Source organism: Rhinatrema bivittatum, chromosome 18 (assembly GCF_901001135.1).
Source record: "Rhinatrema bivittatum chromosome 18, aRhiBiv1.1, whole genome shotgun sequence".
Classification (NCBI taxonomy): domain Eukaryota; kingdom Metazoa; phylum Chordata; class Amphibia; order Gymnophiona; family Rhinatrematidae; genus Rhinatrema; species Rhinatrema bivittatum.
The window spans coordinates 60143286-60159685 of record NC_042632.1 but is presented as its reverse complement, the minus strand read 5'-3'; the positions used below and the strand labels follow the sequence as shown (position 1 = coordinate 60159685).

The window sequence follows — 16400 nt, the reverse complement described above, 5'->3', positions numbered from 1 at the left end:
CACAAGGAAGCCCCAAGCTGACACAGGCAGAAGCCCGGTAGCTCCCTGGCCTGGCTGTAACAGCTGCTTGGCAGCACTAGTATGGAATAACTTTCCTGGTGCTACACAAGACAAACAAAAACCAGACACAGGGAGCATGCAAACATTAAAGCTCTGGCAAGAAATGGAAAAAGGTTAATGAATTTATTTTAAAAACTATATGAATATGAAACTCTTAAATCCAATCAATTGTAGAATAATTTAATAAAACAAAAACTTGAATAATGTAAAGCAAAACAAAAGCAGACAATAAAAATCCAAATGACCTTGTTTCAGCACGATGCCTGCATCAGGAAGTAATTCAAAATACCTTCAAAACCCGTCACAGAACAAAAAAAAGACAGAAGTCAAGATGACTTACAGTCACACAAGGCACACGGACGAAATGGACTCTGTCCCGAAAGCCCATGCTTTAATACATTGGTTAGACTAAGGTGCCACTCGACTCCTGACATTTTTGCTGCCCTTCTGAAGATTTTTCACGAAACAAAGCAGACACACAGTACAGATTTTCTAAGTGTGATAGCAGTCCGTTGAGTGCAGGCAAGGTGGATGGAGAACATGGGCTTCAGAAGGGCTACCTGGGCTACGAGTTATGGCAGAATCACTTCCTGGAAAGCCACAGCCCAAAGCAATTGCCCAGCTGCCACCACAGTAGGCAATAAAAGGGATGGCCTGGCTGATCTTTGGCGAGGCAGGGGACAGGCTCCTATTACCTGTAGGTTGGCTTAGGTACTGCTGGGGGTTATGATGACTTGAGCATTGTAATGAAGCACTACCTTTTACTACTTAACATGATATCATACTGTATTTTTTGGGTCTGAGCAGATGGGACAGAGACATCCCAACTGCCTGTGTTATTTAAGCTAAGGACTGTGGAACTCATTGTTTGTGTGAGAATCAATGCAGAGCAGTTTGGAATCATGTTGAAATGGAAAGTCAGATAATTTAGAAATTCCTGCAGCAAAGCACTACACAAGGAGTACTGAGAAGATGTTCCTTTGTTCTCAGTTCAGTATCTATCGTCCCTTGTGAGAATCACTAGTCCACAACGATGTACAAGGTGGCCACTCACATAACGTAGGACGAATCACAAAGTTAGGCAGGAACACAGGTGCGCAAGGAGAAACGTTCTAAGGCTAAGCGTGAACTTCAAAGACAAGCACATCAAAGCTCATAACAGCAATCGTAGCTATATTAAGGGGGGGTAATGATCGGGACAAATTTCAGTTAACAGGATCAAGGAGAATTGGAAGTTTCAGGTAGTATGCGTTAGTGAATAGCCAGGTTTTCAGGTCTTTCTTAATACAAAGATTCCCTGGCATTGAGTTCCAAAGCTCAGGGCCAGCAATGGACATTGCTTGGTCTCTTGTTTTTATGGTCGGGATTTCAAGAAGACCTTTATTCTGAGATCTAAGAGTCTGAGAGGGGATATCTGGTTTAAATGTTACTTCCATCATGACATTGTTGAATATTATCATTAGAACTTTGTATAATATTCTTGACTGTACAGGGAGGGAGTCAATGCAATGCACTCAGAATTGAGGTGATATGGTCGTATTTCCTTGTTCCTGTCAAAAGTCTGTAGTAATTGTAGTGGTTTTAAGTGACTGGCCAGCAGTCCTAGAAGTTTCAGTTATCTAGGTTAGAAAATATAAGAGATTGTAAAACTATTCTAAAATCAACTGAGCATAGTAGGGATTTCAGTTGACTTAGAATTTGCAGCTTCTAGAAACCAGATTTGCTAATGTGGGCTTTCATTGTTAAATTATCATCGATTTGGATTCCAAGGACTCTTACTTGAGTTGAAAGGTTTAAATGGTGATTTCCAAGATCAATACCTGGAGGGATAGATTTTGGTGGGTTACAGCTTAACCAAATTAATTCAATTTTTTCAAGTTCATCAAGAGTTTTAGTTGTGCAAGTTTTTCATTTATTGTGATCATATAATCAGAGATGAGTGAAGCTGTTTTCTCAAATTAATTTTTGAGAGGGATGAAGAACTGAAGATCGTCTGCATACAGAAAGAAGTTAATTCCAAGCTCTGTTAGTAATTTGCACAATGGTAGTATGTATATATTAAATAGGGTTGCTGAAAGCATTGAACCCTGTGGAACACCAGTTGTGCATTGGAATGTGTCAGACATGCGATTGTCTACTTTTTCCTGAAATGATCTAAGTGCGAGGAAGGAAGTGAACCATCTTAGTACATTCCCATCAAGTCCTCGGTTTCTCAGCTGTTGGCATAGATATTATGGTCAACACTATCAAAGGCTGCTGTTAAGTCAATCAGCACTAGGCAGTATGATTTGCTGGAGTCAAAGCCTCGTAGCATAGGATCTCAGTCATACAGGTCCCCCTTGGACATGTCCCACATACACAGTGACAGATTAACAAACATCCGACAGTTGATAAAGACCATCCAGCATGCTTATTCTCGTACACTCTGAAGGGATATAACCCAGCTGCCAGCCATAGAAGAATATCATGCCTTATCCAAGTTTTTTGCTTTACACTTGGTTCTCTGCTATCCGAGGTAGAGGAGCATGCGAGTTCCCTAACTTAATCGAACGCTCAGGCCCCAACTCCCTCCGTCTCACCACCAAATTTTACAAGTCATTTGGGTAAATGGCCGACACTGGCCGGTTCCAATAGCTTTGTAACTGCTGGTCACAGACATCAGTGTTATCAGCCACTCAGAGCATTCATTTAGCTGCAGTGTGTGAGAACAGGAGAAATGCCAAGCTGGGTCACAAAGTGGACAATCTGGATCTCCTGAAAGGACCCAGAAGACCCTAACGGGAATACCATTCCCTGAAGTAGCAATTCCAAGTCTAGCTGGTTAATAGTTATGGACCTGTCCTCTAGAAACCTTTTCTAAACCCCGCTATTGCACAACACATTTTCTAGCAATAAATTCCACAGTTTAACTGTGCATTAACTGAAAAATAGTGGTTTTAATTTGTTTTAAATCCTTTACCTGATTCTTTTATGGCGTGTCCCCAAATCTTTTATTTTTCCAAACCACCCCAGTAATCCCTCTCAGTCACCCCTTCTCCTCACTGAAGAGCCCTAATCTCCTCACAAGGGAGCTTGTCCCATCCTCTTTACAATTTTTGTTCCCCTTCTGTGTACTTTTCCTAGTTTTGCTTTATCTTTTTTGAGAAGATGCGACCATCTCACCAGCGTAACCCTCCCCGGAAGGGCACATAAAATATGAGAGGATCTGACATTTGAGTGCGCCGAGCACCAGGCTCTCAGTAGGGTTCAATCAATATTGGGGTCAAGGAGATGGTGAGGTGGACCCAGACCCAGAGGCAAGGGTGGGACTTTTTTTTTCCTTGGCTAGACAGAGAACCTTGCCATATAGGTCTCTCTCCCCCTATGAATTCCTTGCAGTCCCCAGGATGAAAGTAGAAATTAAACGCCAAAGATATATTTAAGCAAATGAACTATTATTCTCTGGGGTTCCCAGGAGTTACAATTGAACTTGGAATATCCAATTGAGTTTCTGAGGATTCTACAGCCAGGTGCTAAAAGCATTAATGTCAAACACAATAGTCTGGTATTCTTTACTCCTCCCTCTTCGGCTTGTAGAACATAAAATGTTACAAATACCTCCCCCTCTTATTACTTCATGCCAGGTCCATTAGGTTAATAGCTCTTTTCCCCAAAGCAACATCGATGCCTTTATGGCACAAGAGGCATCAGTACTAACACCAGTTATGCTTAGTATGGTCCATGCTGATGCAGCGTTTGGGCCTTGTAACCTCTTTCCCTTAAAAATGGAAAAGATATCCCCTCTCTCAGACGCTGGAGCAGTCAAGCAGCACAATACACAGAATAAGAGAGACAGTGCATGTTTACCGCGTGCTCCGATTAACACCCTGGCTGATTTGTTCCTACAGGCTGTTCTTTCAATGGCTTTTTTATTACTGTAATTAGCGTGGATTAAACTCTGCCGGTGGCAGGACTGGCAAGAGCCTGTGTGGGTATGCAGAATGATACTTTATCTTTTTGTTTCTTGGGTGTCAGACATGCCGTGATGTGCCACTGGGAGACTGATGAACGTGAAGTATGTTCATATGGAAGCTGCATACATTCTCTCCTGTCAGCAAATGTTCTGCTGATTTTTATCAGAAAGGAAACAAAAGGGAACAGCAAGGAGTGTTTTGTTTATAAGGCTGTGGGCATAGGGATCCATCAGCAACCAAAGTGGCTATGAGGCAGAACCACAGCGTCACACACAAAAATGTACTTTGTCACCATACCCCAAAACAAATCTCCTTGCAGGAGGCAGTGTAGTGAAGGAGAGCTGGGCATTTCTCCTCCTAGGACTCATTGTTGTATGCGGTGTCCTTAAGAGATCGATCAGTAAACATTAAGTCTGAAATCTTATGCATGGAGCATGACCAAAATGTCATGGACAGAAACTCGATGCTCACCCCTTCTAAGAAACAATTTTCCGAGAGTTTCTAATCAACTCCCTACACAAGCAATCCTTTTGTCCAGAATGACTACATCTATGTGGATGTCATTTGTGGCACCTACACACATAGCAGAATGCCCAACTTTTACCAAGCAAAATTCAAACACTGGGTAAAGAGCTGGAGATGCATCTTCCTATCTTACTCCTTACCCTACACCTCCCTTCCTTTTGAATTTTGAGGTGAAGCTGTTAGACAAGATAAAGTGGGACAAATTAGCTCACTGCTTATCAGACTTGACAGGAGACAAACAGGTGGGATTTGTGAAGGTGAGATGCTTGACATTTAATGTCCATAAAATAGTGGCCTCCATGGAAATAAATAAATGTACAAAATAAACTTCCTTCTCTTATCCATAGTTTCAACGCTGACAAAGCATTGGATCACATCGATTGGAAATGCATGTATGCGGTACTTAGTGAGGTAGATATGTTGTAACGTGACTGAGCTCTTATAGAGTTGATCACTAGCCTTACTGTTAGCAAATAGGGCCTAATCTGAGATGGCAGAGCTTCAAAGTGAAACCCATCAGGGATGCAGACTTTCCCCTTTATTTTTCTTCTCCCACTGGAATCACTTCTAAAAAGAGTGAAGGAGCAAGAGACTATTTAAGGGATTCCTTCAGGGAAGCAAGTGGCACCCTCTTTTAAACTTTCAGCTTTCACAGATGATATATTAGCCCATATTACAGACATGTCTACTTCTTTTCCCACCCTCCTGGTGGAATTTTCTAGATTCGGAGCATTGGCAGGATTTAAGCTTAATCTAAACAGAACAAAAGCATTGACAATGCTAGGGGAAATTAGAGTTTCCTGGGGAGTTAACCTCCCCATCTCTTGGGTTGAGGATTGTTTTAAATATTTAGAGATACAGTTACATAAAGACCCTACTAAATTGCAAAGTATTAACTATAGGTTGGTACCTACCCATACTACCAATATACTGCAGTCTTGGATGGAAGATCTTTTATACCAGATGATAATTCTTCCCAAGTGGTTTTATCTGCTGCAGATGATACCTATATACTTGACAAAATGGGAAGTAATGGCCATTGAGAGGCAAATTCGGAGTTTTGTTTGGAAGAAATCTAAACCAAGACTAACACTTTCTACATTTTGTGAAGACAACAGCAAGGGGGTATGGGGTTAGCCAATATAAAACTGTATAACATGGCCTGTACTTTGAGACATTTTGCTAAGTGGATAATGAATACTAGCTTTTATACTCATCTAATATTGGAACAGGTCATGATGGTGCCTATAGAATTGGGTGATTCAGATAAACCATCGTCCAGGCTTCTCTCGCTAAGGGAAAAGTACCCCCTAACTTAATGGAGGCAAAGTTCATCATATTCTTACAAAGCCCAACGCTAATCTTTCCAATTTAGCAAACTACTTACCAATTTCCAGCCTTCCTATCGATACAGTAAAATAGCGGGAGAGCGAGCGAGCGCCTGCTCTCCTGTGCGCGCAATACAGTATTTTAAATTATTAAAATTAGGGCCGGCGGTAAAAAGAGGTGCTAGGGACACTAGCGTGTCCCCAGCCATGATATTAAGTCGGAGGGTGCACAGAAAAGCAGCTTCAGAAAATCTTGAAGCTGATTGACTACCACTCTTTCAAAAACTTTGGCTAACATATGGGCCGATACAGTACAGTGCGCTCCGACAGAGCCGGCATTTGGACACGCATTTTGGACACGCTATTACTCCTTTCTGAATAAGGGGTAAAGCTAGCGCGTCCAAAACTGTATCGGCCCGTATGTTAGCCAAAGTTATTGAAAGAGTGGTAGTCAATCAACTTCAAGATTTTCTGATAATAATATACTCCACGAAATCCAGTTTGGCTTTTGACCTCACCATAATACTGAGTTACTCCTATCTACCTTTAATACAATTAGGGAAGGGTTTGATAAGGGCCTACAATACTTCCTAGTCTTAAAACGATTTATCTGCGGCTTTTGACACTTTAAACTGTTACATTCTTCTGCACGGTCTGGAATCTGAGAGTTCGTTGATAAGACAAAAAAAAGTGACCTATGATTAAACTGGTTATTGTGCTTTAAGGCTTCACCTATAAGCCACCAGCACTGAAAATTACCAGGTTGTCGAGCTGCAAAGACTTATACCAAATGAGTCTTGCAGCATCAGACACTACATGATGGTCACTTTTAATTTCTATTAAGAGAGATAATTAGAGCCTTCTCTATAGCAGAATATTTATTGTTTGTGTTGTTTCAGCAGGCTACAACTTTTATAAATAAAAAAATAAAAATAGACAAGATATGCCCTTCACAGATCTCCCCAAGAGTTATTTATTTATTTATTTATTTAACTTCTTTTACTATACCGACACTCAAGACCAGGTCTTATCGTACCGGTTTACATTAGAACAAGGGGAAAAATCAATTAACGTATAAGTGGAAAAGAGAAGTTACATTAAAACAGGGAGAGTAAAAACATGGATGTCGGAAGATAGGACAGAATTAAGTAATTGAACAATAAGTTAACAAAATTACAAACTATAAATTAACATAAAACAATAAATTAATAATACAGAAAACATGGATTATAATCAGCGGAAATATACATGGAAATATATATATATGGAATATATACAGCTGGAATATACATGTTATGTCAGATGGGAGGAGTGGCGGGGGTGAGGGAAAAGGGTGGGTTGAGGTTGTGAGTGGAAAAGGGAAAAAGTGAAAAAAATTTGGGAGTGCGGGGAGGGAGAAGGGTGGGTTGGAGGTTGAGAGAGAGTTGGTTAATATGGAATCCTTCAACGATAGGCTTGTGTGAACAGCCAGGTTTTAAGTTTTTTTCTGAAGGTTAAATGGCATTGTTCCTGGCGTAAGTCTTGAGGAAGCGAATTCCAATGTAGGGGACCTGCTGTTGAAAAAGCTCGCTTGTGGATGGAGTTGTGAACTGATGATTTGTTGGGAGGGGCCTTGAGCTTACTTTTGTAGGCAGTTCTTATTGGTCTTGAAGATGTAAGTAGTTCCAGAGGGAAGGTGAGTTGGAGAGAGGATTGTTGGTAGACCGATTTGTGGATGATAGTGAGAGCTTTGAACAGTATTCTATGTTGAATAGGAAGCCAATGTAAGATTTTTAGGATAGGTGTGATGTGGTCCTTGCGCCGTGTGTTTGTAAGGATCCTGGCTGCTGCGTTTGGAGATGTTACCAAAACATCTCCAACACAGTAAATGATAATGCCTGTTTTAAAAATTCAGAAGTGATTTTATCAAAGGATGTAATTAGATTATTAGATTTCTCATTTCTTGCCTATCCCATGAAAGGCAGATTTTGTTCTAGTTTACAATCGCAGAAGTATCAAGCATGGCCTGATAAGGTTCTGTAGTTCATAACGCAAGCCTTAACGGAAGGCGAGAAAATACAAACCTTCCAAATGCTATGTCAGAATTTTAATATTCCCCAAACACAGATATATCCCTATTTACAAATGTGAGATTATTTGTAATCACTGGATCTCGTGGCTCTGCGGGGGGGGGGGGGGGGGGGAGAGGGAGTAACTTCTAGATTTATTCAACATTGAAAACTCTGATTGTCACACCAAAGCCTTTTTTTTTTTTTATAAAATATTATTAAAATTACTATCTGAATCCAAATACATTAGTGTTTTAAATAGCTAGAATCAAGAGTTGGGAATGGAAATGGATCTTTCATATGTTTTGAGATATTTTTCGAGAATTCACACCCTCATAACTAAAGTGCCTGTGCGGGAAATGGAATTTAAATTTCTTCAGAGGATTTACTGCTCCCAAAAGCAGGCATATAGATGTAAGATAGACTTGATTCAACTATCAGGTGGGATGTAGGCATTCTGGGACATGTCCCCATGTCCAGAGCTAGTGGAAGATGTTGTTTCAGTTTATCTCAGAAATAACTGGAGTGACACTTTCTTTAGAAGCATGGAAGGCACTGGTTGATGTATTTAATAAGGGTTACGCCATGTCAGGGAGCAGAGTAGCAAAGTTCTATTATTAGCAAAGAAACACGTGTGGCAAGATTGGCTGAATGTGCTGGCACTCACTTTAGTGCACCTACAAACGTGTGGTGCATCAAACTTGTGTATTGCAAAACCATGTGGAACAAGTAGACAGAATTAAGACACCGACGGTCTTTTTCAAGATTTCGGACTCTTATCTACAATGCAAGGAGTTTATGTGTGAATGGCATCTCTGTGTGAGGTCATACAAATATTGTTAAATGCTTTGTATGTTTGACACGTCTCAACGATAAAGACTGAAACACATTACTTGTTGGGGGAGGAAGGGAGGAAGTGGGGTTAGGTATTTTCATTTCAGTGCCTGAGGTGGAGCAGGATAAATCCACCATCAGGCAAATACACTGTTGTAATGTTGAAAAAGTTCTAGTCAAGGAGGTTTAATTCAATAAAAATATTGAAAAAAACTTGGCCAGAGGGGGGATAACATCTGAAGACATTTTTAAAACCATCAAGAAATACTCTCTCACCATTTAATATTGTGGGGTCATTTTAGCTCCAGAGAAATTGATAAAACGTAAATTTTTAATACTGGTATTTTCAATCACCTCCAGTTTGTTCCTGAGGAAGTATCTTTAATGAAAGCAATATTCGACTTTTGGAGATACTGTCAGAACATTGTCTTATCTGAACTAAATGTTTCTCCAACTGTAAATCATAGACTTCAAGTTTTGAAACCGCATGTCTCCTTTCCATTTCATAATCTATCCTGGCAAACATCTTGAATGCAAGGCTAATCTGTCAGGCATCCAGTTGCTGTCCTAGAAGCCTCGGAAACGGTAGCACTGTCGGAAGCAAAGGATTGCACGGTCATTAATCTCCGTGAAAACAGGATGACGGGTTAAGAGAGATTGCAACCTGAGGTCAGTGCATTAAAATTAGAGTTGTAAAACAGTATTTATAGTACAGACTCTGAGATCCAAGCACTCAGAGGGGCAAAAGGTTGATATTTTCTCAACTGCTTACTGTACACTGTCGTTTCAATGCAAGACCATCTGCATACTAAGATTATGCATCGAGGGTTGCCTGGGCACACAGGAATTACCTGGGTAGTGCGCCCTGGTTGAAAACTGGGCCCCTCAGAACCTCACACAGCGTGGATGCTTTCAACTGGATTATACAGAGGCGTTCCCAGGGTATGTTTCAGTCGGAGGAGTAACCAGCACACGTGCATTCGCATTTTTGAACGTACGCACCCTTTCACTGCCTGCACAAATATCAGGTGGATGGTAGTGTGTGCAATGATCCTCTGCAGGCAATTTTCAAAGGAAAAAGTACAAGGTGTGAGGGTAATAAAGAGTTTGGTGCTCTGTGTGCAATGGAAATTGGTTTCCCAGTGCTCAGAGTCTGCATAGGAAGAAAGCAGCTAGGAGCTGAATTAATGTGTTTCACTCTTCAAACTGATGATTACCTACCATTTATACCGTGAACATGTACTCTATAGTGTGGTATTACTATTTTATTATGGTATAAAATGACCAAGGCTAGTTCTGGATTCTTATTTCCAGCAGTCACGGAGGAGGAAGGTAAAAGGAAAGTGCTTTGTGGACAGGAAGAAATCAGTGTGTTTCTATGTAAATAAACCTTCCAGAATCTGGTCAGCAGTAATAAATGTGAACATTAGTAACCTCAGGTGAGGACATTCCCTGCCCCTTCGCTATAGCATGCAGCTCAGCAGCACAACACCCTTTCCTTCTTAAATGCATGACTGATGTTTTTCTCTTACAGACGCTGCTTGATTTCCAATCCCATCTTTACATTCATGGGAAGAAGGCGTTTGCCCTAGAGAGAGTCATGCAGCAACTTCTCCAGGTCTCCCCCATGCCTACAGATAGCTATGGATGAAATGCCACAGATTAAAGCGAGCCTCCTATCCCCACAGAAAGGACACCGAATGAGACTAAACAGCTGCAAAGCTCTCAGGAACAAGTTGGATCTTATAAGGTTAATGCTGTGAAGGGTATTGAAAGCAAAATATTCATGTTCCAAAGCAGCCAAAAGGCCTGGTATTGGGGATACGATTTAAAGTGAGCCCGCTGCTTAGGGCTTGATTTATAACCTCTTTAACAAGGAAAATCGACCTTAGTATTTTCATATAAGAGTGTGATACCACCAATATTTAAATTATAAATCGATTTTTTTTTAAAGAAAATTAACACATATCTTCCAGGAACTAAGAGATCTGTTTTTCTGCTATTACAGATAAAACAAAAAATGTGATTGAATTCTGAGCTGTCCAGCCCATAGATTTTTCCATGTCTTTGTGAGATATGACTTTCTAAAATTATGTGACAAGCCTCTTACCTGGAGAGAAAACCACCTATGCTGCTGAGGCTGAATGTGAGACGTGGGAGAAGCTTTGAGAGCTTGAAGCAATGTGTTCTTCTAACATGGATGAGGGTCTCAGTAATACGGTTGTTCCATGCTGGCGGCCAATTTTATACAACATTTTGATTGGGTTGATACTTGGCTTCATCATTGTCATCACCATTTGCGGTAATGTGGTGGTCTGTTTGGCTGTTGGCTTTGACCGTAAGCTCAGGAGCCTTACCAACTGTTTCATTGTCTCATTGGCCATTACGGACCTGCTGTTAGGTCTGCTGGTGCTACCCTTCTCAGCCATAAATTTACTTTATGAAGAATGGCCCTTTGGGATCGCCTTCTGCAACATCTACACCAGCCTGGATGTCATGCTTTGCACAGCCTCCATTCTCAATCTCTTCATGATTAGCCTGGACCGCTACTACGGCGTTACAGCTCCCTTGCGTTATTCCATGTTGGTCACCCCTTGCCGTGTTGCTATAGCGATGGGGATTATATGGGTAGTGTCTCTTATGGTGTCCTTCCTTCCTATTCACCTAGGATGGAACACAAAAGACATGACTGTGCAAAACCAGGGTGAAGATGATGAAAAGAAAGAATGCAACTTTGAACTGAACAAAGCATACGTGCTGGTGGATGGATTACTGACCTTTTATTTCCCTTTGATCATTATGTGTATTATGTATTATAGGATATTCAAAATAGCTCGGGAGCAGGCCAAACGGATAAACCATGCAAATTGCTCCAATGCTGTAAGTCCTTCCCTTCCTACTGTGAAAGAACACAAAGCCACGGTAACTCTGGCAGCCGTAATGGGAGCCTTCATCATCTGTTGGTTTCCCTATTTCACCGTGTTTACATACGAGGGGGTGACTGACACAGAAGTGGATAAAACAGCTTTCTTGATTGTGTTATGGCTGGGGTACGCAAACTCAGCCTTGAACCCTATCCTGTACGCAGCTCTGAACCGAGACTTCCGTACGGCGTACCAGCGCTTGCTGCACTGTCGAAGGGTTGGGCCAATCAGCCAAGAGCTCCCTCTGACCCCTCTGCACACCAGGCGGTCAGCAGACAGGACACATCACGAAATGCAAAACTCACCTGAGGGAAAACCACTGACACTTGAAGTTAGGAATGGGAAGGAGAACGCCTTCATGGGAGCAGCCCAAAGGTAAGACATCCCACTGACCAACCTACTGCCGCCTTTAAACAAAGGCCTTCCTACTGCTGAGGAAAGGGGAACATTGAACAGCTTAGCGGTATAGTCTCCTCTGTTGTGAGCTTCAGCTATTTTTCTTTCAAAAATGTTGTTTTCCTATTTTTTATTTTACATATTAATTGATGGAATTATAACCGTTATTCTGAGATGAGAAATTAAATCACATATGTGGCAGCACACATGATTATTCCGGAACAAATAGCCAGGGTACCCCACACATTCAGACTTGCATCACCCCTCTTTTTCAGTGCTACACATAGCTCTGCCAATGCACCTCACTCCTGCCCTGCAGCACCCCCTGCTATTCCAGTACTGAGACCCTCACATACAGCTCTGCCCATGCACCTCACTCCTGCCCTGCAGCACCCCCTGCTATTCCAGTACTGAGACCCTCACACACAGCTCTGCCCATGCACCTCACTCCTGCCCTGCAGCACCCCCTGCTATTCCAGTACTGAGACCCTCACACACAGCTCTGCCAATGCACCTCACTCCTGCCCTGCAGCACCCCCTGCTATTCCAGTACTGAGACCCTCACACACAGCTCTACCAATGCACCTCACTCCTGCCCTGCAGCACCTCCTGCTATTCCAGTACTGAGACCCTCACACACAGCTCTACCAATGCACCTCACTCCTGCCCTGCAGCACCTCCTGCTATTCCAGTACTGAGACCCTCACATACAGCTCTGCCCATGCACCTCACTCCTGCCCTGCAGCACCCCCTGCTATTCCAGTACTGAGACCCTCACACACAGCTCTGCCAATGCACCTCACTCCTGCCCTGCAGCACCCCCTGCTATTCCAGTACTGAGACCCTCACACACAGCTCTGCCAATGCACCTCACTCCTGCCCTGCAGCACCCCCTGCTATTCCAGTACTGAGACCCTACACACAGCTCTACCAATGCACCTCACTCCTGCCCTGCAGCACCTCCTGCTATTCCAGTACTGAGACCCCACACACAGCTCTACCAATGCACCTCACTCCTGCCCTGCAGCACCTCCTGCTATTCCAGTACTGAGACCCCACACACAGCTCTACCAATGCACCTCACTCCTGCCCTGCAGCACCCCCTGCTATTCCAGTACTGAGACCCTCACACACAGCTCTGCCCATGCACCTCACTCCTGCCCTGCAGCACCCCCTGCTATTCCAGTACTGAGACCCCACACACAGCTCTGCCAATGCACCTCACTCCTGCCCTGCAGCACCCCCTGCTATTCCAGTACTGAGACCCTCACACACAGCTCTGCCCATGCACCTCACTCCTGCCCTGCAGCACCCCCTGCTATTCCAGTACTGAGACCCTCACACACAGCTCTGCCAATGCACCTCACTCCTGCCCTGCAGCACCTCCTGCTATTCCAGTACTGAGACCCCACACACAGCTCTACCAATGCACCTCACTCCTGCCCTGCAGCACCCCCTGCTATTCCAGTACTGAGACCCTCACACACAGCTCTGCCCATGCACCTCACTCCTGCCCTGCAGCACCCCCTGCTATTCCAGTACTGAGACCCTCACACACAGCTCTACCAATGCACCTCACTCCTGCCCTGCAGCACCTCCTGCTATTCCAGTACTGAGACCCCACACACAGCTCTACCAATGCACCTCACTCCTGCCCTGCAGCACCTCCTGCTATTTCAGTACTGAGACCCTCACACACAGCTCTACCAATGCACCTCACTCCTGCCCTGCAGCACCTCCTGCTATTCCAGTACTGAGACCCCCACACACAGCTCTGCCACTGCACCTCACTCCTGCCCTGCAGCACCTCCTGCTATTCCAGTACTGAGACCCCCACACACAGCTCTGCCACTGCACCTCCCTCCTGCCCTGCAGCACCTCCTGCTATTCCAGTACTGAGACCCCACACACAGCTCTGCCAATGCACCTCACTCCTGCCCTGCAGCACCCCCTGCTATTCCAGTACTGAGACCCCCACACACAGCTCTGCCACTGCACCTCACTCCTGCCCTGCAGCACCTCCTGCTATTCCAGTACTGAGACCCCCACACACAGCTCTGCCACTGCACCTCCCTCCTGCCCTGCAGCACCTCCTGCTATTCCAGTACTGAGACCCCACACACAGCTCTGCCAATGCACCTCACTCCTGCCCTGCAGCACCTCCTGCTATTCCAGTACTGAGACCCCCCACACACAGCTCTGCCACTGCACCTCCCTCCTGCCCTGCAGCACCTCCTGCTATTCCAGTACTGAGACCCTCACACACAGCTCTACCAATGCACCTCACTCCTGCCCTGCAGCACCCCCTGCTATTCCAGTTCTGAGACCCCCACACACAGCTCTGCCAATGCACCTCACTCCTGCCCTGCAGCACCCCCTGCTATTCCAGTTCTGAGACCCCCCCACACAGCTCTGCCAATGCACCTCACTCCTGCCCTGCAGCACCCCCTGCTATTCCAGTACTGAGACCCCACACACAGCTCTGCCAATGCACCTCACCCTGCTATTCCAGTACTGAGACCCTCACACACAGCTCTGCCAATGCACCTCACTCCTGCCCTGCAGCACCTCCTGCTATTCCAGTACTGAGACCCTCACACACAGCTCTGCCAATGCACCTCCCTCCTGCCCTGCAGCACCTCCTGCTATTCCAGAACCAAACTTTCCTCTCCCCGCTACCCCCCCCCCACCCCACAAACACAGACACACACACACAGCACCACCCAAAAACTTCAATTCTTCCCTAGCTATTCCAATATTTTCACATTATACCCAGTACTGGAATGGTAAAGTTAAAACATAAGTAGATAGAGGGGTAAGCAGAGGGGTAAGCAGAGGCAGAGGGGTAAGCAGAGGCAGGCTCAGTAGATGAGATTAGAAGCCCCAGGAATCCTGAAGTGCATGAGACACTAAAATCAGGATAAACCTGGAACGGTGGCATCGCAAGTCTGAGGGGGTGTGAGATCAGCCATTCCCAAGTGAGACCAAGCATTTCTTACCATCCCCCTCTGGCATACGGAAAGGATTAAAGGAAGAGGCACTGCACAGAAGGCTCTAATGGTTTCTTACCTCTGGCTCTAGTCATGGCTTTTTCCTCCATTTCAGGCCTAATCTCACTTTCTGCTCTTAGCCAGATAAGCTTCACTCAAAGTTTCCACTTGATAATGCCGACTTTTTGTGCAAATAAAGGGTCGATATTTTTGTAATCACCACTGACTCTCTCAATCTGTATAATGAGGCAAGAGTTTTCTTAACTCATGACTGGAGGGCAACGGGCCGAGCAGAGGCCTTCACTACCAGGATTGGTCCATAGAGTGGCACAGCTCCTGCACGTGATGGAGCCCCCCAGAGCCAGACATACTGTGCACCATCTCTACCCAGAGCCTATCAACAATACCACATGGTGCACACATGGCCTTCTATAGGGGATGGCTTATTCCATGAAGGACCTTGATCTATCAAAATGGCATCACAAAGCACACACAATGGGGCATTCTCTGCGGCACTGCACACGGTCATCATGCAACACAACATCCCTGGGGATTGTGGGCTTGTGTGGAGGGGACTGGTCAAGATGGTGAGACTGACAGTGAAATGCTAAGAGAAATTAGGGAAGCTAACCAAACTGGGAGACTTTCATGGTGTCACGTGAACATCCAAACACACTCTGCAACTAATCCATGCTCCATCAAAGAATCAATACAGCTGCTCATACCCTCATACATTTCATCCAAGAGTCATGCCGTACCCTCCGGCTAGACCTCAACTCAACATTTTCTGTTTCTCCCCTCTGCTGCTTACTGTAGATAAGGATTAGTAACAAATTATGGAGATCACTGACCTGAGGAAATCCAGCTGTCAGAATATCAGTAGATTTGACATTTTCCTCCAAAAGCATTTCTTAGGAGGATTATTTCAACATGCTACTTGAACAAAAGGGACTTTTTCCAATAGCTGCTAATTGTAGAATATGTATTGACTTAAACGATCATATCAGCTACATTGTTTGCAAAAGGAGAATTGAGTAAAATTCCTTACTGGTCTCCTCTAGCAGTTCATCACCTAAGCAGTCTGTTTCTCTCTGACATGCTACCTCATGGACAGACTGCAAAAGTCCCTTAAACCATTCATCCAACCTTGAAATGAATTGAGCTTTTTATATATTTATATCTTGAGATTACCTTATAGCGTGCTTCAGAATAAACCCTGCTGCCTCATGCCATCAAGTAATGCCCTATGCAATAGCCTGCAATAACTTTTATATATTTATATCTTGAGATTACCTTATAGCGTGCCTCACAATAAACCCTGCTGCCTCATCCCATCAAGTGA

The 16400-nt window shown here is 44.1% G+C and overlaps 1 protein-coding gene across 6 annotated transcripts in view; it reads left to right on the top strand.

The window, feature by feature from the left end:
* HRH2 (histamine receptor H2) overlaps positions 1-16400 on the top strand; it is a 66358-nt gene that overhangs the window by 27735 nt on the left and 22223 nt on the right. For 3 of the 6 annotated variants that reach the window (XR_003853450.1, XM_029583886.1, XM_029583888.1), the window contains 4 exons: positions 9287-9417; positions 10063-10187; positions 10283-10498; positions 10757-12047. Coding sequence is in view for 5 of the 6 variants with exons in the window: in XM_029583886.1 (XP_029439746.1) it covers positions 10930-12047 (1118 nt within the window). In the remaining variant the exon portion in view is untranslated. Of the gene's footprint in view, positions 1-8836; positions 9418-10062; positions 10188-10282; positions 12048-16400 lie in introns of those variants that run through there. The other 3 variants (XM_029583889.1, XM_029583890.1, XM_029583887.1) reach the window with 3 other exon arrangements.